At 44.4% G+C, this 22,638-nt stretch overlaps 2 protein-coding genes across 2 annotated transcripts in view; both read right to left on the bottom strand.

Annotated features, from left to right (window-relative positions):
* Positions 1-22,638, bottom strand: part of LOC121635255 (NLR family CARD domain-containing protein 3-like) — a 1,000,352-nt gene that overhangs the window by 678,777 nt on the left and 298,937 nt on the right. The gene's annotated exons all lie outside the window — the stretch shown is intronic.
* LOC121635253 (xanthine dehydrogenase/oxidase-like) overlaps positions 1-22,638 on the bottom strand; it is a 52,703-nt gene that overhangs the window by 9,062 nt on the left and 21,003 nt on the right. Inside the window, exons 5-26 of the mRNA XM_041978363.1 lie at positions 20,055-20,163; positions 19,853-19,979; positions 19,711-19,772; positions 19,558-19,629; positions 19,406-19,486; positions 6,983-7,127; positions 6,788-6,880; positions 6,499-6,650; positions 4,235-4,328; positions 3,790-3,899; positions 2,511-2,695; positions 2,277-2,439; positions 2,099-2,188; positions 1,839-2,008; positions 1,632-1,755; positions 1,433-1,552; positions 1,220-1,316; positions 1,019-1,143; positions 681-814; positions 517-604; positions 326-412; positions 47-238 (exon numbers count right to left, since the gene is read on the bottom strand). Of these exons, the coding sequence (XP_041834297.1) occupies positions 47-238; positions 326-412; positions 517-604; positions 681-814; positions 1,019-1,143; positions 1,220-1,316; positions 1,433-1,552; positions 1,632-1,755; positions 1,839-2,008; positions 2,099-2,188; positions 2,277-2,439; positions 2,511-2,695; positions 3,790-3,899; positions 4,235-4,328; positions 6,499-6,650; positions 6,788-6,880; positions 6,983-7,127; positions 19,406-19,486; positions 19,558-19,629; positions 19,711-19,772; positions 19,853-19,979; positions 20,055-20,163 (2,620 nt within the window). The remainder of the gene's footprint in view (positions 1-46; positions 239-325; positions 413-516; positions 605-680; positions 815-1,018; positions 1,144-1,219; positions 1,317-1,432; positions 1,553-1,631; positions 1,756-1,838; positions 2,009-2,098; positions 2,189-2,276; positions 2,440-2,510; positions 2,696-3,789; positions 3,900-4,234; positions 4,329-6,498; positions 6,651-6,787; positions 6,881-6,982; positions 7,128-19,405; positions 19,487-19,557; positions 19,630-19,710; positions 19,773-19,852; positions 19,980-20,054; positions 20,164-22,638) is intronic.

Here is a 22,638-nt window from a genome sequence, read left to right as displayed (position 1 = left end):
TCATTCAGCAGAGTTCAGCAGTTTACAACTTTTATTGCCAACAAACCTCCTCAGTGGAGCGGCCCAGACTCTGAGCGATGTCTGTTATCCAACTCTCAGCGATCATCATGCCTTGAGGCCCTCCAAAGCCTCTGAAGGCAGTGTTTGATGGCAGATTGGTGCGGCAGAAGAAGCCTTGACCACGAACATTTGGCACTCTGTATGAGTTCTCCATGTGAAACAGAGCACGCTCCATGATCTGGACGAGTTTGTGGGAAACAACAATGCATCATCAGCATACAGTGTAACACCACAATAGAGAATTATGGTTGTAGATGATACTCACTGCAAGAGACAGGTCCATGGAGTTTCCAGCATTACTGTAGTATGTAACATCCAGCGCCACAACCTTACCCCCCTTTAGAAAACCAACCTGCAGCAGGAGAACGTAAAGAGAGGTAAAACCTCAATGAGTTCATAAAGAACGTTCATCAAGTGACACTGCTACTTAATTTCCAGCAGGGGGAGCCATCGTACCTTGTATTTTCCATAGAAGGGATGTCGTCCTCCAGTGATCAGCATGTCCTCGTCTCTGTCCAGCATACACCTGACAGGCCTCTTTAGCCTGAAATACAGAAGTATGTTATTGCCTTTGTACTTACAGAGGTTGGAGGTTTAAAAAACATAATTGGTACACATACTTGTTTGCTGCCACAGCGACCACAGTGGACAAAATGGTGGACCGACTTTCCTTCCCTCCAAAGCCCCCACCCATCCTCTTTACTCGGACAACCACCCTGTTAGCTGGGACACCCAGCGCGCTCGCCACCTGAGTCTGAAGCAGAAACAGTAACTTTGTAAAAGTTTGTTACACTGTGACATTTGTTTTCCTATAGACAAAGTTGCATTGACTGTTTTAGAAACATAAGTACAGATGTGTGAGTAATATTACCTGTGTGCAATATTTGTATTTTGCAGTATTATTCTGTATTTTGGAGCTTTGATATGTGCATGTGTATGAGTGCATCATGTGTGATACCTGTGTATCATGGGTGGATTGAGTGGAAACAAAAAGTTCCATCTCTCCATCTTCTCCTCTGGGAACAGCCAGAGTTACGTTTGTTTCCAGGTAGAAATGCTCCTGACCTCCAATATGCATCTCACCTGAAAGATGATCAATAAATTATCAGTACCCGATCAGTTGCAGTCAGGAGGAATTCCTACTCAGACATGGTCCTACCCTCCAGGATGTTGTCAGCCTGTTTAAACCCCGCCTCCAGGTCTCCATTTTGGATGGTTCTGATTGGCTGATAGAAGGACTGAGCAGCAATGGCCTCCTGTCAATCAAGCCAACAGAAGTTTTTACTTCAAGGTAAGTATCTAGCTCATAAAGTCATCTTGGGATTATCCGGCTCTAACTAGTACGAAGTTGTTCAGGTGTGTCTTTTATCACCTGAATGGTAATGATTGGCTTCAGTTCTTCATACTGGATCTTCACAGCTTTGGCAGCTCTCTGAGCATGAAGCTGTGTGTCGGCCACTACGGCACCAATGATATGACCCACACAGGTAACCTGTGTAACAAAATACAAACACATCATCAAGCCTGAAGTCCAAAGACATACCTGATTGATTGGGTTAGAAAAAGCACACCTTTCCATCTGCTAGGATGCTCTGGTCATGTCTGGGTCCATTGGTGTTACTGCCAGGGATATCGTCAGCAAACAAGCAGCAGACAACGCCGGGCAAGCACTCAGCGGCCGATGTATTCACAGAACTGCAGAGCACACACATCTGGTGAGACCAGACAGCTTATGTGGTACAGGTGTGTGGTACAGGTAGGTGTGGTGCAGGTCTTACAGTATTCGAGCATGGGCTTTGGTGCTGGTGATGACAGCCAGGTAGAGCTCATTCTCGTACAGCGGTACATCATCGCAGTAAACCGCCTCACCTGTGGCCTGCTTCATGGCTGACAGGTGCATCATGGGACAGCCCACCACATCATCCTGTTTCTGCCCTTTTGGCACCGCCTAGAGGAGGAGTAAAGAATTACACACCTGGACAGTAAAGTGGATTTTGTCCTGCCTTGCTGCCTCTAAGAGGATCTTTGTCTTCTGTACCTGGTAGATCTGAATGCTGGACGGCATATCTAGATGGTAAATCTCTGTGGCGCTCACACACTCAGAGCCAACCTCCTGGACATTCACCCCCTGTTGGAGTCAGTTTTTTCATAATCAAAGTCCGTTTTTTCATAATCGATCAGGTTTAGTTCAGGTGAAACAGGACAGTGATACAAACCTGCAGTCTGAGCTTCTGCAACACCGTCAGGTAGAACTTGTAGAACAGACTGAGGGTCAGTGTCCGCCGGTACGTCACCATGCCGCCCGGCGCCGAAGGGTCAAGTGTCATCTCCTCAGCCAATGAAGAGCAAGCCTCCTGCAGAAGCTCCTCCCCCCATGACCTTCAAGATACCATAGCGTTACACTACATCCTTCCCTCCTCCTCTACTTTCATCTTTATATCAATTATTACCTCCCCAGCAGTCTGCTCGCCGTCTTCTTGGCCAGCACTGTGGTCACTGCCATGCCGCCATAACTCAACCTTAAGTCCTTAACAATATCTGTTCCAGGAGTGAAGGTGACACTCATCGCCGCGGTGACGATGCTGATGTCATCCTCACGACGAGGGGACTGTTTGAAGGCGGATACAAACTCAGACTGGGGAAGGAAAATGGAGTTAGCTGCGGTTGGTAGATGGCTCCTAGAAATCATAGATCAGGGATCACCAACTCCAGACCTCTTGAGCCAGTGTCCTGCAGGTTTTCAGTATCTCCATACTGCAGCACACCTGACTCAAATAATGGGTCGTTAAGAGGCTGGTGTAGACCTTGACTATTGACTATTTCATTTGAACCAGGTGTGTTGCAGCAGGGATGCAGTGAAAACCTGCAGGACACTGGCTCAAGAGGTCCGGAGTTGGTGATCCCTGTCATAGATCAACAACAGTAAGAGGCAGTGAGTATTATCATTGATAATGGTTGCTAGGTGACAGGGAGCATTTTCAGGATTATTGATAATGGTTGCTAGGTGACAGGGAGCACATTCAGGCTTGTTGATAATGGTTGCTAGGTGACAGGCAAAGTTTCTGGATTATTGATAATGGTTGCTAGGTGACAGACAGAGCTTTCAGATTTATTGATAATGGTTGCTAGATGACAGACAGAGCTTTTAGAATTATTGATAATGGTTGCTAGGTGACAGACAGAGCTTTCAGGATTATTGATGATTATTGCTCAGTGACAGGCAGAGTTTAGGGATTATTGATAATGGTTGCTAGGTGACAGACATAGCTTTCAGGATTATTGATGATGGTTGCTAGGTGACAGGTAGAGTTTCTGGATTATTGATAATGGTTGCTAGGTGACAGGCAGAGTTTCTGGATTATTGATAATGGTTGCTAGTTGACAGACAGAGCTTTCAGGTTTATTGATAATGGTTGCTAGGTGTAAGATGAAGTTATTGAAACAAACCTAGCTGACTGACAGTGCTTACTAGCTGACAGGCAGAGCTTTTGAAATGATTGATGGCGGTTTTTAGGTACAACAGGAAATCAATTAAACAAACCTAGGCAACTGACAGTAGTTGCTAGGTAACAGACTGGGCTTTTAGATCATTCACTAGCATTGCTAGATCACAGACAGGCTCAGTGATCCACAGATGATCGATCTCTAAATGAATGACAGGTTTTCTGATGTGACTCGCAGTGGTAACCTGGATTTTGACACTGGTTGCCGGGGTGATGCTGTTCCTACCTGCTTGCTGTATGGGATGTGTATGGAGAGCAGGATCTCCTGAGGACGCAGAAGCGTCTTTCTGTAACCCGTGAAGAAACTGTCGTCCATCTGGACCACACGACTGCCATCTGATGGACAGAGAGGTCAAATGCCAAGAGTTGGAGATACAGCCAAAGGAAAAGAACATTTAGAAAACAGGGATCTAAAAAATAAGAGCTGAATCTCATCTGAAAACCAAGTGTCACGTTAACAGCTTCAAGCAGCAGCTGTGTTTTAAGTTTACATAACACACGTTTTCCAGGCAGAAACACGGACTGACAGTTTGGACTTCAGATTGAAGGTCACTTAAACACCTCTTCAGATAAATAAACCCACCATGACTGTGATTCCAGCTCCAGACAGTATCATGACATTACTTTCAGATGTGCATTTTTATAACTAAATTGAGAATAAAGAGTGGTACCCTTGTCCATCAGAGTGAGTTTGCAGCCTGCTGCCAGAAAGACCGGGTTGAGGTCTGATATGGGACTGGCTGTCATTATGTTTCCACCCACAGCCTGAAAACACAACCATACCATCGATTACACAAATGAAAGTCGAAGTTATCACATCCTGATGTTTTTATGATCTAAAAGTCTTGTAATGTTCACTGAATAGGAGCTGAACTGGATCAGTGTACTTCCAAGTAAAATCGACTCTTCAATACTAGTAAACCTTCCCTGTCCCAGCCCGGATTGCAACCATCTGACTGTGTTTGTTGAGTGTTTTCCAGGAAAAGACTTTAACTGAACCGTCTAAATTTATTTGTAAAATTCCTTATAATGGGCCACAGTTTAAGTCTCTGGTATTGAGCACTGGCTGATCCTCCAATGAGACGGTCTACATCCCTTGGTCACCTTCAGGTTTTTGTTTTTGGAGACCCAGTCAGGTTCAAACATCTAATCCACACTACTTCTTTAAAAAGTTGTGTTTACAAGAACAAAAAATGTTGGGACAGAGTAGAATTTAAATAAAGACTAAATACAATTGTTTAAACATCTCATAAACCCGTTTTTCATTCCCAGAAGCTGAGACATTCTATCATTTCATGGAAAATAAAAAGTAGTTCCAGGGTGATGTTCGGCACGGTGTGAAAAGTAGTTCCAGGGTGATGTTCGGCATTGTGTAAAAAGTAGTTCCAGGGTGACGTTCGGCACGGTGTAAAAAGTAGTTCCAGGGTGACGTTCGGCACGGTGTAAAAAGTAGTTCCAGGGTGATGTTCGGCACGGTATACAAAGTAATTCTAGGGTGGTGTTCGGCACGGTGTGAAAAGTAGTTCCAGGGTGATGTTCGGCACAGTGTAAAAAGTAGTTCCAGGATAATGTTCGGCACGGTGTAAAAAGTAGTTCTAGGGTGGTGTTCGGCACGGTGTGAAAAGTAGTTCCAGGGTGATGTTCGGCACGGTGTAAAAAGTAGTTCCAGGGTGATGTTCGGCACGGTGTAAAAAGTAGTTCCAGGGTGATGTTCCGCATGGTGTAAAAAGTAGTTCCAGGGTGATGCTCAGCATGGTGTAAAAAGTAGTTCCAGGGTGGTGTTCAGCATGGTGTAAAAAGTAGTTCCAGGGTGGTGTTCAGCATGGTGTAAAAAGTAGTTCCAGGGTGGTGTTCAGCATGGTGTAAAAAGTAGTTCCAGGATGATGTTCAGTATGGTGTAAAAAGTAGTGGACTGCAGGCAGGCCAGTTCAGCAGCCGGACTCTTCTCCTGTGAAGCCATGCTGCTGTGATGGATGCAGGATGTGGTTCAGCATCGTCTTGCTGAAATCTGCAAGGCCTTCTCTTTCAGAGACCATGCACACAGAGATTCCTCCTGATTCTCCGAATCTTCTGATGATGCTACACACTGTAGATGGTGGAATCTTTAAAGTCTTTATAGTTTTACATAGCAGAACATTTTTCTGAAATCGTTCCTTTATTTTTCCAGTTTGTCTCTGATTGGTGAAGCTCTGTCCATCTTTCCATCTGAGAGACTCTGCCTCTCTGAAGTGCTCCTTTTATACCCAGTCATGTTTCTGACCTGTCATTCATTAGTTGTCAGATGCTCCTCCAGGTGTTTGTTTTTCAGCCTTTTGTTGCTCCTGTTCCAACTCTTTCCAGACGTGTTGCTTATATTGTAGATATTTAGCTGATATATTTGGTGAAATGTGGGGATGCAGTAAAACCACATTCTGGTATTCCACTGGTGAGGAGTGTGGACCAGAATGTCAGACACACCAACCGAGAGGTTAACCGAGTGATACATCCGATGGATCATCCTCTAAAAGTAAAGCTGGGAAACTGTCAGGATCTTCAGAAATAAGGAGGACAACGTGGTTTTTGGTGGATTCTGTTCACGGCTTTAACAAACATCAACATGCCTAAAAGCAGCTTCTCTCACTGGGATGATGCCAGATTTGGATTGTTTGTGGCTGCTATGTTGTTTATGTTCTGATGGGAATAAAATGTGGTTGATGAGATTTGTAAGTCATTGCTTCTGTTTTTATTTACATTTAAACCAACTTTTTGGGGTTGTAAAGAAATTCCTAAATTCCTACAGCTCTGATGTTCTTGAACTGCACAGACTCTGTTGTTGGAAACACTCCAACCCTCAGCCCCTCAGATCACTCGCCAGGTTTCCTCGTAAGACGTGAATCCATCGCTGGAACGTTTGTTTCCTGGTTTATGGCTCTGAGATCAGCCTGTTTCAACTCACTGCGACATTACGGATCTGCAGTCCAGCGAACCATCGCAGCTGCTCCAGGATGGCGAGGAAGACTTGGGTCTGGTGAGGAGGAAGAGTCTCCACGGCCTGCCTCAGCACCGCCCCCATGTGGCTGAGAGTGCACGCTGCACCAAACGTAATCCCTGAGCACAAAGAGACTTAGAGTACGTCTTTTGTTCCTTACAGTGTGGAAATATTCTCAGATATTTGTGTTAAATCCGGTTCTTGTGTGTTTGTGTTGGTTCAGGTTTTGAAGTGATGGTGTGAGAGCGGTGCTGATCGTCCTCGCTGTGCGTCACAGCGTTCAGCTCAGGGATGAAGGCTGGAGCCAGGATGATGGGATAAACCATGTTCTTAAACTTCACTTCAATCCCTGCACACACACACACACACACACACACACACATGGTCTGTGAGTGAACAGATGAAGGAACCTTTACTGGGTCGGGGTGTGTTTGAGAGAAGCTGAACTGACCCACTTCAGTGTTTCCCACCACCACTCGGGCTTCTGGATGTTTCCACTTCAGCTGCAGGAACTGGTCCAGAGAGTCGGGCTGCAGCCACGTCGCCCGCTCACCATGGAAACGCAGCGAACGCGACCTCTGACCTCTAGACAGACTCTACAGGACCAGCATGGAGGAGAAGAGGAGAGAAGGTGAGAAATGGAGAAAAATCCTTTTTTTTTACTTTTCCACCGACTGAGAAGTTTAGTTTCACAGATTAAATCCACTTTAATGGAACATTTTCTAATTTTATTCCATCTGAAATTTTGAAAAAGTTCTGGTAAAAAATATTTATTATTTTTTCTTATGCTGAGTTTACACCAGAAGACTTAAAGGTCCCATATTATACACTTTATTCCCAATCTGAGACCATTCATTAATATCTAAATGAAATATTTCCGCCATGGTATGGACAAATCGACCCTCAGTTTGAGTGCAGCGGCTTCTCTTCACCTCCCTCTTTTTAGCAGCTTCAGAAATGTGCCGTTTATGGTGGGCGGAACCCTGGTGGAGCAGCTCAGCTGTTGGCTCCGCCCATCGCTATCAGACTAATAAGGCCGAAACGATAAAATAACTGCCAGCTCTTACCTCTCCAGCTGTGTCACGGGCAGTTGGTATTGAACCTGGCTTCAGCTTCAAACGGTTGGCGAAGCCTGCTTTCCATGCCCCCATGTTGTGGAAACAGTCCTCTTTGAAATGCTGGCCACAGACATGGAAAACCTTTGGAAGTTTTCTGGGTACATTTCCTCCAAAAATAAAATTAATCCACTCAGTCCTCGTGGGTTCAGTGGATGGAAGTAAAAAAAAACGTTTTCGTGTTCATTTATGCAGCCACAAACAGAACAGTGCTTCTGTCGCTTAGCCATGTCCGCTAACGAGGGTTGCCGAAGAGGGAAAAACACTGGGCGCTAGGTGATTTTTAGAGGGCGGGCTTTGAGAGCTGGTAGACGGGTCCATCGCTCTGTGGGGAGTGGTTATTGTCCCTTATGACGTCATAACGTACACGCTTTCAAACAAGCTCATTTCAGCGCTTACTTCCCTAGAGGTTGAGCAGGGGGGAGAGAGAGCGCCTGAAAGAGTTTCACACTTACGGGTCTCCTACACATGCGGGGGGACCAGTATGAATGTTCCAAAACCATTAAAAAGTGAATTTTGCATAATATGGGACCTTTAAAAGATTTGCAAAAGACAAAAAGCTGAGTTTTCCACCAGTACTTTATTCACCATTTATCACAAGGTTTGTAAAGGCTTGTGCACTGATTACATCAAGCATCTTATGCTGGGCTTACACTAGATACCTATTTGCAAAAGACTTTAGAAAACTGCCAGCTCACACAAGCTCACATCTAAAGACAAATTTTTTAGAGTTTTAAGTCTCAGACTGAGATTTGACGACTGTGAATCACTATTTACGAGACAACAACTAGATTATTTTAGCATTTTATTGTGATATATTGGACAGTTGATATGGAACAGGGCTGATCTGCCCACAGTAAAGCAAACAGGAGGGAATTATACGTCATTATTAAGTGTGGCTTTGTATCTCTACCAGGTGTTACACCGACTCATCAGCATCTGGGGGATGAATGAGTTTCTCTTCTTCACTCATTTGTTAGATCATTATACTGTAACACATAAATGATCCATAGCAGACGTTTACTTCTTAATAACATCCACTCCTCTCTCTGGACACTCCACCGACGTTTAATCACGGTTTCTTCTTCATCTTTTTTTTTTTTCGTCCGTGTTCTGACTGTCGGGATTCCTGTTTCTGCTTTGGACAGAGCTCATCTGTTGCTTGTTGATCGTGTTGCGACTTGCGATAATATCAACATGTTTGATATTGTCACAGATCCAAGACTAGAGAAAGATTGACATTAAACAGCGCAGATTACCACCTTAAACCTAACGATGGAGATGACGGGAGCGCTGAGACTCCAGAAAAACTCCTAAGATTTCCTAAAGACTTCCGTTTTTAGTCTGCAACCATGAAAATCATTTAGTGTGAGCTCAGCATTACATGCATGAAACCCTGCAAAGATGGCTTCATGCATGTACTATATGAGTGTTTGATGTTTATCTTGATAAGAACTTGACATTAACTCTGGAATCTCACACCCTCCTGCTGATGTGGTGCTATACTAATGATTTACACACAAAAAGAACACACACATCCACTTCATCAGGTCAATCTGTTCAGCTCCATGTTAACACAACTAATCAGCCAATCACATGGTAGCAAACCAAGGTCTGCAGAACAGCATCTCTGAACATGCAACACATCTTGAAGCAGATGGTCTAAAGCAGCAGAAGACACACCGGGTGCCTCCTGCCAGCTAAGAACAGGAAACTGAGGCTACAATTCACACACACTCACCAACACTGGACAATAGAAGATGGAGAAACGTTGCTGGTCTGATGAGTCTCCATTTCAGCTCCACATTCAGACTGTAGGTCAGAATTTGGTGGAAACATCATGAAAGAAGAGGAACAGGAAGAAGAAAACAAAAAAGAAAGCAGAAGAAGGAAGATGAGGACAACATACTGTATGTAAAAATTGCTTGAGCTTTAAAAGAAAGTCTATGCGATGTAGATTATCGCCGCCAATCAGTGTCTGAATCTGATGTCAGATCATAGGAGTGAACTCTGAACTAAGCATTGCCCACTAGTGGAGGAACTGACTTAGAGGCAGGGTAGGAGATCCTGGAAAAATGCTTCGAACAAGCTACATTTTGAAAATTCACATTCAAAAGCCCAAATCCCTTTTTTCAGACTTTCCCATGAATCCATGCCTCCAAAGTACAGAAACACACAATACTTGTTCCCGAGGGTGCTAGTGTCAACTACTGCCAACTAGTCTCAACCAGCCAACCAGTGCCAAATAGTGCCGACTAGTGTCAACCAGCCAACAAGCGCCGACTAGTGCCAACTAGTGTTAACCAGCCAACTAATGCTGACTAGTGCCGACTAGTGCCAACTAGTCTCAACCAGCCAACTAGTGCCAACTAGTCTCAACTAGCCAACTGGTGCCAACTAATGCCGACTAGTGCCGACTAGTATCAACCAACCAACAATGCCGACTAGTGCAAACTAGTGCCAACTAGTCTCAACCAGCCAACTAGTCTCAACTAGCCAACTAGTGCCAACTAGTGCCAACCTTGCCAACTAGTGTGGACTAGTGCCATCTAGCCAAATAGTACAACTAGTGCCGACTAGTGCAAACTAGTGCCAACTACTCTCAACTTGCCAACTAGTGCCAACTGGTGCTGACAATGTTTCAACCAGCCAACTAATGCCAACTAGTGCCAACTAGTGCCGACTAGTGCCAACCAGCCAAATAGTACAACTAGTGCCGACTAGTGCAAACTAGTGCCAACTAGTCTCAACCAGCCAACTAGTGCCAACTAGTCCCAACTAGCCAACTAGTGCTGACTAGTGCCGACTAGTGTTAACCAGCCAACTAATGCCAACTAGTCCTGACTAGTGCCAACCAGCCAACTAGTGCCAGCTAGTCTCAACCAGCCAACTAGTGCCAACTAGTCTCAACTAGCCAACTAGTGCCAACTAGTGCCAACCAGCCAACTAGTGCCAACTAGTGCCGACTAGTGCCGACTAGTGCCAACCAGCCAAACAGTACAACTAGTGCCGACTAGTGCAAACTAGTGCCAACTAGTCTCAACCAGCCGACTAGTGCCAACCAGCCAAACAGTACAACTAGTGCCGACTAGTGCAAACTAGTGCTAACTAGTTTCAACCAGCCAACTAGTCCCAACTAGTCTCAACTAGCCAAGTAGTGCCAACTAGTGCTGACTAGTGCCAACTAGTGCCAACCAGCCAACTAGTGCCGACTAGTGCCAACTAGTGCCGACTAGTGCCAACCAGCCAAACAGTACAACTAATGCCGACTAGTGCAAACTAGTGCCGACTAGTGCCAACCAGCCAAACAGTACAACTAGTGCTAACTAGTGCAAACTAGTGCTAACTAGTCTCAACCAGCCACTAGTGCCAACTAGTCTCAACTAGCCAAGTAGTGCCAACTAGTGCTGACTAGTGCCGACTATTGCCAACCAGCCAACTAGTGCCAACTAGTGCCGACTAGTGCCAACTAGTGCCAACCAGCCAATAGTACAACTAGTGCCGACTAGTGCCAACTAGTCTCAACCAGCCGACTAGTGCCAACTAGTGCCAACCAGTGCTGACTAGTGCCAACCAGTCGACTGGTGCCGACCAGTGCCTACTAGTGTAAACTAGTGCCAACTAGTGTCAACTAGCCAACTACTGCCAACCAGCCAACTAGCGCCAAGCAGTGCCAACTAGTGCCGCAGGAATGCCGCAGATGGACAAGGTACTACAGTTTTAAAGGCGAGCAGTTCACACTTACTGACATTTAAGCAGAGCCCAGAGGTCCCTGAAAATGATTTAATAATGGCGATGGCTGCTGAAATGTGTGAGGCATCCAGCAGAAATTAAGTGGTGTCGTCCACCAGCTGACTGATGGTGATCTCCTTCTTGGATACCTTTCAGGGGGTTCATTTTAGTAAATTCACACAGTAATTGTGTACATAGAGTTTTTGCTGCTTCCATCAGGGGGCAGGTACATCCTACCAAGATGCAGCACCAACAGACACAAATACTCTTTGTCCCTGCAGCCACTGTCCTGTTGAACAAGTAGCAAACTTCTTTTTAACATATAGGTATTTATTGTTTGTGTGTTTGTGACTGATTGTTTTACTGCTGGATGTACAAAAAATTACCCTCAGGATAATAAAGATTCCTTGAATCCTTGACTTGACGTGTACATGCACCTGATGGAAATTGGGGATAACAAATCGGGACAAAGAGGAAGGAAGAGTTTATTAATCAATACTTAATCGCACCCAAGCACATTTATGTGTGTTTTTGCATTTTAATTTCTAGCATATTTAACCCCCCCCCCCCCCCCCACTGATTTTAAAGATAAGGAATGCAAAATAATGCATTTTTTTTCAAGTGTAATTTTATTTTTAGGCTATTGTAAACAATGTGATCTTAATTACTCCCCATTTGCACCCTAAACACAAAAATTTGTACATTGAAACCCATTTAATTCACTATTTTTGATCCCACTCAAATGAAAAGTATAAAGCATACATTTTCTAATGTATCCACTTCATTTGAAGGTAGGGGCGTTCTGTCTGTCCTCGAAGGGATTCCCTCCCCAATGACGTCATTTTCCAAAGTAATGCCAAGCATGGAAAATACCCACTTTATCTGCTAAGGAGAGCTTGCGCTGTATCCTCCGTCCTCTGCACCCCACACATGCTCCTCAGCTTTAGATTTGTGTGTGTGTGTGTGAGCATGTGAATAAGGAAACATATGCATTCAAATTTGTGTGTCTGTGCACGCGCATGTGTCAACAGCGTGCACGATGCATTGCAGTGTGACTAAATACATATAGCGCAGGTAGCTTTCATGTGGCACTGTTACGACCCGACTTAAGGGGTAGGGACGGGCGTAACAAAAAACACGGTGAAGAGAGATGGTATTTCAAAATAAAAGCACATTTATTTACAACCCCCGTGATAAGTGATGGACAACCTGTAAAGCAAAAGATGAGCTGGGGTTAGCGGACCTGCAGAAAGAAACAAACCAAAACCTATACCAAACACTCACCGAGTGCACGCACAGACACAACCGCAACTCGGTGAGGAAACTAAAACCAAACAAAAGCAACAGGCCCATAAACTAAAGTGACCGTCGTCACAACACAATAAAACGCTAACCTAGCCCAGCTCTAACACAAACACAAAGTAAACTTAACTCAACACTTAAACACCTATTGTGGCAAGGAGGTGGTCGCGACACACACACACCCAGTGCACAACATGAGGGGGAGAGAGGCCGGAGCCATTCTGGTTTCTCCCCCTCCAGACCTGCCTCGGCTGCAGCCTTTTCAGCCCGAGCTTCCCCGTAGGCTGCAGCCTGACTGGTCCAGAGGGGTGCCAGTCACACAGGGGCGGGGACAAAGGCGCTGGCCTTGGCCACTCCGGGCAGCGCTCTGCCGCCCCTAATCACACACAAGCGGCCTCAGCTGTCTCCAAACAGCAGGGGCCGTAACAGGCACCTTTTCCATATTCTCCGTTTCTTGTGTAATTTTTATCCAAAAATATCACCACATTTTATATTTTAAAATACGTAAAACACAAATCTACATGCATCCACCAGAACTGCTTTGAAATAAAGCAGAGGAACTTTTTGCAGCACATCAAAGTAATGGGTCTAAGTAAAAATCAAAATAAACCCTGTCTTTGTTTACACAGCGGCATCTGCAGCAGTTTATAAAAGCAAGTTGGAGCAAAGCTCTTTATTTCTTACCAGACACTATGAAAAAGTGTTACACGGTAGCAGAGGTGCTGGACATCATAATGCAGTCTGAAACAGAGGACCCGGATCACGGCAGTAGAATCTCAGACATGACCACCGATAGCGACACTGACTCCGCCAATGAAGTTGAGGTCTACCTCCCAAGGTAGCAGGAAGAAGTTGAAGAAGCCACAGTAGACCTGTCTTGGAGGTCTAAAATTGGAGAAATCCAGTGGTTACCCACAAATTCCGTGGTGCTCCAGTGGAATCCTCCAGGCACAGGGATTTCCTCTGGACCCACCCGCTATACCCTGGCCCGGATTGATGAGCTGGTGGACTGCTTCAGTTTATTTTTCACAGAGGAGCTGACCAGCTTGATTGTGAAATATACAAACCTGCATAGGAGGAGGACAGTTGCCGACTGGAGGGATTCAAATTCAAATTCAAATTCAAATTTTATTCGTCACGCACAAATTATACACAGTACAAAAATGCAGTGAAATGCTTAGTACGACTGTCCAAGATGTAAGAAAGATGTAAGAAATATACTATTAACAATGAGTAAAAGCTTTAAAGGATTTTAGATTACGGGGGGGGGGGGGGTGTTGTAGAAATAGTAAAATAAAATAAAATATGCATATAGCAGAAATATAGGATTCCAAAAAAAATAAATAAAATAAAATAAAATATATAAAAATATATAATGTATATGAAATGTAAAGAAAAAAATGTAAACCATATATAAACATATCTGCAACGTAGAGAATGTAAAACATGTCAAATATAAAGTATAAATGTGCAAGGCTTGAGAGTCCGAAAGTGTCTGTGTGCAGAGGAAAAGTGACAATGTCTGTAAAAATGCCAACGTGTCGTGTGCAACAGTCAGCCGAGGTAGATGTTGTGTGTATGGAGTCTACAGTGTCCAGGTACTGGCGTTCTGGTTCAGGGCCCGAACGGCCTGCGGGAAGAAGCTCCTCCTCATTCGCTCAGTGCTTACTTTCAAGGAACGGAAACGTTTCCCTGACCGCAACAGAGAGAAGAGTCCATTGTTGGGATGGCTGAGGTCCTTCACTATCTTCCTGGCTCTGGTCCAGCACCGCTTGCTTTATACAGTGTCTAGGTCAGGAAGCTCCATACGGATGGTACGCTCTGCTGATCGTACCACCCTCTGGAGAGCTCGCCTGTCCTGTTTGGTGCTGTTCCCGAACCAGGCTGTGATATTTCCCGCCAGGGTGCTCTCAATGGTGCAGGTGTAGAAAGTCCTTAGCACCCTTGAGGGCAGTTTAAAGTCCTTCAGGCGTCTGAGATGAAAGAGACGCTGTCGGGCCTTCTTCACCACGGTGTTAACATGACAGGACCATGTCAGATCCTGCGTGATGTGAACACCTAAGTACCGGAAACTGTCCACTCTCTCCACTGGGGTCCCGTTGATGTTCAGGGGCTGGTAATTCCTCTCCTGCTTAGTACTGAAGTCCACTATCAGCTCCTTAGTCTTGCTGACGGTGAGGAGGAGGTTGTTGACCTGGCACCATAATTCCAGGTTTCTAACCTCCTCTAGGTATGCCGTCTCGTCGTTGTTAGAGATCAGGCCCAACACCACAGTGTCGTCTGCAAACTTAATGATGTTGGTTGAGCTGGAAGTGGCTACACAGTCGTAAGTGTATAAGGAGTACAGCAGGGGGCTCAGAACACAGCCCTGGGGGGCTCCAGTGCTGACGGTGATAGAGGTTGAGACATGGCTGCCCAACCGTACCACCTGTGATCTGTCTGTTAGGAAGTTGGAGATCCAGCGACACAGGAATGGGCTGAGGCCTAGGATCTCCATCTTAGTCGTGAGTGTGGAGGGGATTATGGTGTTGAACGCTGAACTGTAGTCAACAAACAGCATTTTCACATAATTCCCCTTTCCGTTGTCCAGATGGTTGAGTGCTGTGTGATGGAGGTGTACGATGGCGTCCGCTGTAGATCGGTTTCGACGGTACGCAAACTGTAGAGGGTCCAGGGTGGCCGGCAGCGAAGAAGTGATGAAGTCTCTGACGAGCCTTTCGAAGCACTTCATCACTACCCAGGTGAGCGCAACTGGGCGGTAGTCGTTGTGGCAGGCAGGCTGAGGTTTCTTCGGGACTGGAACAATGACGGACTGTTTGAAGCACGTCGGGATGACAGACTGATCCAGGGAGAGGTTGAAGATCTCAGTAAACACAGGAGCAAGCTGGTCGGCATAGGTCTTCAGGACTCGACCTGTGATGCCATCTGGTCCTGCTGTTTTTCTCGTGTTCACTCTCCTGAATGCCTTTCTCACATCGTGCTCTGAGATGGTGAATGAGTTAGCTTCTCCGGGGAGTTCCAGAGGTGTGCTGCCCTTGGCGACGTTAGCGCTGCTAACGCTGTTAGCGCTGCGAGCTGCAGCCTCGAAGCGAGCATAAAAGGTGTTCAGCTCGTCTGCCAGAGAAGCGTCTCCACCCACCGATCTGGAAGATGGTGCTTTATAGTCCATCATGTTTCTCAGTCCCTGCCACAGACTCCTAGAGCCACTCTGTTGGAACTGTGACTCTAGTTTCTGTGCGTAGCGCTGTTTCGCCTCCTTCACCACTCTGCACGGGCTCTCAGCCTGTTCCTGACGCCGGCTCGTTTCCCCCGGGGTCTCCATTTCGGGTCCCGTCCTTTGTTCTCCCTCAGGATCTCCTTCGGCCAACTCGGATCCGGGGTTAAAAACGACGAATTGTGAGTACATTGTACACCAATGGAAATAAGAGTATCTCTATTGTAACAAAAGCACTCCATGATATCAGTTTGTCGGTTCCATGAAGTAGAAATTACTTTAGAAACAAAAACAAAGAAAAGTGGTAGGAGCAGTCGCGACGGCGGCCGACTTCGACAGCGCCATTCTTCATGTTGATGGCACTACCATGCATGCCTATTTTGGTCTCCTGCTGTTGGCGGATGTTTACCGTTCCCATGGTGAGGCAGTCCACGGTTTGTGGGATGACCAGACAGGCCGACAGATCTTTCGGGCTACCAAGTCAGTCAAAATGTTTACTATTCTCTCCACTTTCATTCGCTTCAACAACCGACTTTCCAGACTGCGGCGCCAGAGAGAAGACAAGCTGGCTGCCATCCGTGGGATGTGGGATTACTGGACTGACCAGCTCGAGCTGATCTTCAACCCTGATGAGGACATCTGTGTGGATGAACAGCTGGTTCCGTATAAAGGGCGCTACAGTTTTTGGCAGTACATGCCAATGAAGCCGGCCAGGTATGGCCTGAAAACGTGGGTTGCCTGCGACGTGAAAACATCTTACGGCTGGAGAGTCAGTCTGTACACTGGCCGATCAGCTGGTGCACTGGCAGAAAAAAAACCAAGGACGCAGGGTTGTGCTGGAGATGACTGAAGGCCTGAAAGGAGTGACACTCGAAGCTGTTCAGTTTTCTGTTAGCCTGTATGGTGTTCTAATAAATGGCTTGGCTTGTTACATGGGCAGTACGTGAAGCTCTTTGTTACAGCACACATATAAAAATGATATGATTAGGACTGATGAGGGTTTAAAACACTAAATAATTAATACAAAAATCATTAATTTAGAATTAATTTAGTGTAATGTATAACTTGATTTTTATGTACACATTTTTGTGTGTTAGGGTGCAAAACTGTAGTAATTAACACTTAGCAAAAACTAATAATGCAAATTAATTAATTTCTTTGCGAATCTTTAACATATATCAGGGTGCAATAACCAACCCATAAATAATCCAGTAAGCATAAAATATTTTTAAAATTTAATAATATTTGTGTTATTAGATCATAAAATGGAGGTGCACCATGACCAAAGCTCAGCGATGTAGAGGTTAAAAAGGTTAAAAATTCATTAATCTTTGATATGTATGATTAGAACTGGTGCTGATGTGAAGAATAAAAAAGTAAAAAAAAATAAAAATAAAAAAAAAATTTTATATGACTTTTTTTGACATACACATTTATTTGTGTTAGGGTGCAAAACTGTAGTAATTAACACTTAGCAAAAACTAAAGATGCAAATAAACTAATTTCTTTGCTAATCTTTAACATATATCAGAGTGCAATAACGAACCCATAAATGATCCAGTTAGCATAAAATATTTTTCAAATTCATTAATATTTGTGTTATTAGATCATAAAATTGAGGTGTATCATGACCAAAGCTCGGCAAATTAGAGGTTAAAAAGGTTAAAAATTCATTAATCTTTGATATGTATGATTAGAACTAATGCTAGTGTGAAGAATAAAAAAGAAAAAAAGAAAAAGAAAAAAAAAATTTACATTACTTTTTTTGACATACACATTTATGTGTGTTAGGGTGCAAAAGGGAATTTTTTTAAAGGGGTGACAGAGGGTTAAGCACACCATGAAGGATGGGGTTCGGGAATGTAGAGTTCGGATGTTAGACTGTCAACTCCTGGAGATTTATTATGTTTTAGGTGTTTAATGCCAACTTCACCAGGGTTTAAAGGACTGTCACACATGGTCTTTTGGTCTTAATTGATCGACGGATAAAGTGAAAAGTGAAGTGAATAATGGTCGTCCTCGATCTCTTCCGGGTGACCCAAACAATGAAGGTTGTCAATGTCTTCTTTGGTCGTAGTCTGATTGACCCCGACCACAGCACAGCTGGCTTTGATGTTTTCTACTTTGTTTTCTGGGATCCTGTAAAGTCTCAAATTCCATGTACGTTGAGAAAGCTCTGTCTCATCGAGTCTTGTTTCCAACTCTGACAGCCTCTGGACCAGTGCGGCTGACATCCTTCACCTCCGCTTTCCCCTGATTTCTGACCTCTGTGAATCTGAAATCAATAGATTTTTCATCATCACCGTGTTGTGGTTGATCATAATGTCCAGATTATCAGAGCGCTTGTTGATAAAGTTGCCGTTGTTATTTAGTAGAGAGAAGACCATACTGTTTATTCAGGAGATGTGAAACCTGAAAACTGCTACTCAGCCATGAATCCTCATGACTGGATTGGCCGCCATCTTGACCAACTTCCAGGTAAACGATGCATGGAAGTATGAGGACAATGACGTATGAGAACGTATGAAACGGACGTCCCTATTTACGTACTTAAGGGAGAATAAAATGCTGACAGAGAAGACGACGTTCAGGTGTAGGAGACAGGACGACATGAACACCAAGATCAGCTGGAAAATATTGACGAGTTCAATGACACAAAGCTGTCAATCAAACCAGGAGTGATATGACAGCTGATCAGTGCTCATAGCTCACGCTGCACATTTCAGGGATGCGATCAGCAGATTCATTTCTCTGATTGAACAGGGACAGTGGAGATCAATGAATAAAATCATGGTTTTACAGCACTTTGCTTCTAAAGTTTCTCTGTGAAGGAGATTATTACAATCATTACAAGACACAATGTCGCCTTTTACATCCATGTGCAGATTCTCTTGGCCCATGAATCAGGATCGGGATGTGCTACCCTAAAAAAGTGGAAATGTTTTGGGAATTCCTGAACTTCACCCAGAATCTACCAGACACACAGCAGGACAGTTCGAGGACATAAATCTCTCCATCATGGCTGCTTCATGTGTTATACATGTTCTGTTGTTTCTATGAATCTGATTGGCTACAATGTCTGTAAATAGTGTTTTAAATGAGATTTTTTCAGACTCTGGGTCTAAACTCTCCACTTCAGCAGCCTTACAGACACCAAACTGTCCGGCTCTGCTCCTGTCTGTGTTAATAAAGTTTCTACAGAAGGTTTTTTTAATGTATCTAATTCACAGCCTGATTTATAAAACATTTTATCCCAAAAACACGAGTTTTTCTGTTTATGGACAGTATTTTATTAATAATAAAAATCCCCTCTGTAGAAAACTTTTAGTTTTCCATCCAGTGTTTAGATGATGTTTTCCTAGAAGTTATAGTAAAAATGCTTATAATACAATAATACAAAAATGTTATTGTGAGGAATAAACCAGGAAAGCTTCACGGTGGTCCCAGTTCGGTATAAACTGGACCGTGTTGACGTGTAGTGAAGCTTGTGTTTTACAGTGTGCACATTTACCATGAGCTCAGGGGGGAAGATGACTTCCTGCGTCGGGTCATACGGAGCAAAGTCTGCTGCGTTGAAGAGCCGTCCAGCTTCCTGTTTAGCAACATGAGCATCATTCAGACTCAAACATCCTTAACAAAGCTCTGAAATCCAGCTGTACTTACATGCTCGTCCTCCTCCAGACCGCTCATACAGCAGCCATTTTCCTGCCCCCTGCCTCCACAGCATCGCCCCTCCTGGAGCTTCTTTACTCACAACAAAGCACGAAGTTACTTCAGCCTGAGCCGTACTGAAGAGGCGTGAGGAGGTCTTCTCACCGCCGTGAAAGTCTTGTATCCCTCCAGGATGGGTCTGTATCCGGTGCAGCGACACAGATTTCCTAACAGAAAATCACATGACTGTAAATGTGGTTTTGACTCGAGCGGCGCTCATGAGGTGAGTCTAAGTCAGCAACTCTACCCTGGAAGGCCTCCTCCACGTCAGCCATGGCGGGTTGGGGCTTATTCCTCAGCAACGCGTACATGGACATGACGATTCCTGGGGTGCAGAAGCCGCACTGCGAGCCGTGAGACCTGGCGATTCGCTCCTGAACGCCACATCATCATCAGCCCGGCAACATTCAGGACATCTGTGGCTTTTTATGTTCATTAGAAGATTTTACCTGAACGGGATGCAGCTCCCTCGCAACGCTGCCGATTCCCTCCACCGTTGTCACGGCAACCAGATGCAGGGCACAGAGGGGGGCGAGGCAGGCGTTGACGGCGTAATGACTGGACGGGTTAAAGACAAGAGCTCATCCAGCAGACGGGAAATCAGCCTCAGACGTCAGATGGAAGCAAATGATCGCACGCTGCATCAGCACACACACACGTTATACACACACACACATGTTACACACATGTTACACACACGTTACACACACGTTATACACACGTTACACACACACGTTACACACACGTTATACACACGTTACACACACACGTTACACACACAAGTTACACACGCGTTATAAACACGTTACACACACGCTACACACACACGTTACACACACACGTTACACACACGCTACACACACGTTACACACACGTTACACCCACACGTTACACACACGTTACACACACGCTACACACACGCTACACACACGTTATACACACACGTTACACACACGTTACACACACGTTACACACACACGTTTCACACACGTTATACACACGTTACACATACGCTGCACACACGTTACACACACGTTACACACACGTTATACACACACGTTACACACACGTTATAGACACACGTTACACACACGCTACACACACACGTTATACACACATTACACACACGTTACACACATTACACACACGTTAAACACGCATTACACACACGTTACACACATTACACACACGTTACACACACATTACACATACGTTACACACATTACACACACATTACACACACATTACACACACATTACACACACGTTACACACACATTACACACACGTTACACACACGTTACACACATGTTACACACGTTATACACACGTTACACACATTAACCACACGTTATACACACACGTTATACACACACGTTACACACAATACACACACGTTACACACAAGTTACACACAATACACACACACGTTACACACATTACACACACGTTATACACACGTTATACACACGTTACACACATTACACACACGTTACACACACGTTACACACACACACGTTATACACACGTTACACACAGACGTTACACACACGTTACACAAATGTTACACACACGTTACACACATTATACACACGTTACACACAAGTTACACACGTTACACACACGCGTTACACACACACGTTACACACATTACACACACGTTATACACACGTTATACACACGTAATACACACAGGTTATACACAAATTACACACATGTTACACACACGTTATACACACACGTTACACACACAAGTAACACACACGTTACATACACGTTATACACACACGTTACACACACGTTACACACACACACGTTATACACACACGTTACACACACGTTACACACAGATGTTACACACACGTTACAAAAATGTTACACACACGTTACACACATTACACACACGTTACACACACGCTACACACACGTAATACACACAGGTTATACACATTACACACACGTTATACACACGTTATACACACGTTACACACATTACACACACGTTACACACACGTTACACACACACACGTTATACACACGTTATATACACACGTTACACACAGACGTTACACACACGTTACACAAATGTTACACACACGTTACACAAACGTTACACACATTACACACACGTTACACACAAGTTACACACGTTACACACACGCGTTACACACACACGTTACACACATTACACACACGTTATACACACGTTATACACACGTAATACACACAGGTTATACACAAATTACACACATGTTACACACACGCTACACACACGTTACACACGTTATACACACATGTTACACACACGTTATACACACACGTTACACACACAAGTAACACACACGTTACATACACGTTAAACACACGTTACACACAAATTACACACATGTTACACACGTTATACACACATGTTACACACACGTTATACACACACGTTACACACACAAGTAACACACACGTTACATACACGTTATACACACACGTTACACACACACACGTTATACACACACGTTACACACAGATGTTACACACACATGTTACACACACGTTACACACACGTTACACACACGTTACACACACACACGTTATACACACGTTATATACACACGTTACACACAGACGTTACACACACGTTACACAAATGTTACACACACGTTACACAAACGTTACACACATTACACACACGTTACACACAAGTTACACACGTTACACACACGCGTTACACACACACGTTACACACATTACACACACGTTATACACACGTTATACACACGTAATACACACAGGTTATACACAAATTACACACATGTTACACACACGCTACACACACGTTACACACGTTATACACACATGTTACACACACGTTATACACACACGTTACACACACAAGTAACACACACGTTACATACACGTTATACACACACGTTACACACAAATTACACACATGTTACACACGTTATACACACATGTTACACACACGTTATACACACACGTTACACACACAAGTAACACACACGTTACATACACGTTATAC

The sequence above is a fragment of the Melanotaenia boesemani genome, chromosome 24 (assembly GCF_017639745.1).
Source record: "Melanotaenia boesemani isolate fMelBoe1 chromosome 24, fMelBoe1.pri, whole genome shotgun sequence".
NCBI classification, from domain to species: domain Eukaryota; kingdom Metazoa; phylum Chordata; class Actinopteri; order Atheriniformes; family Melanotaeniidae; genus Melanotaenia; species Melanotaenia boesemani.
Note: the sequence above shows the minus strand (reverse complement) of the source record. Positions and strands in the feature narration are given on the sequence as shown.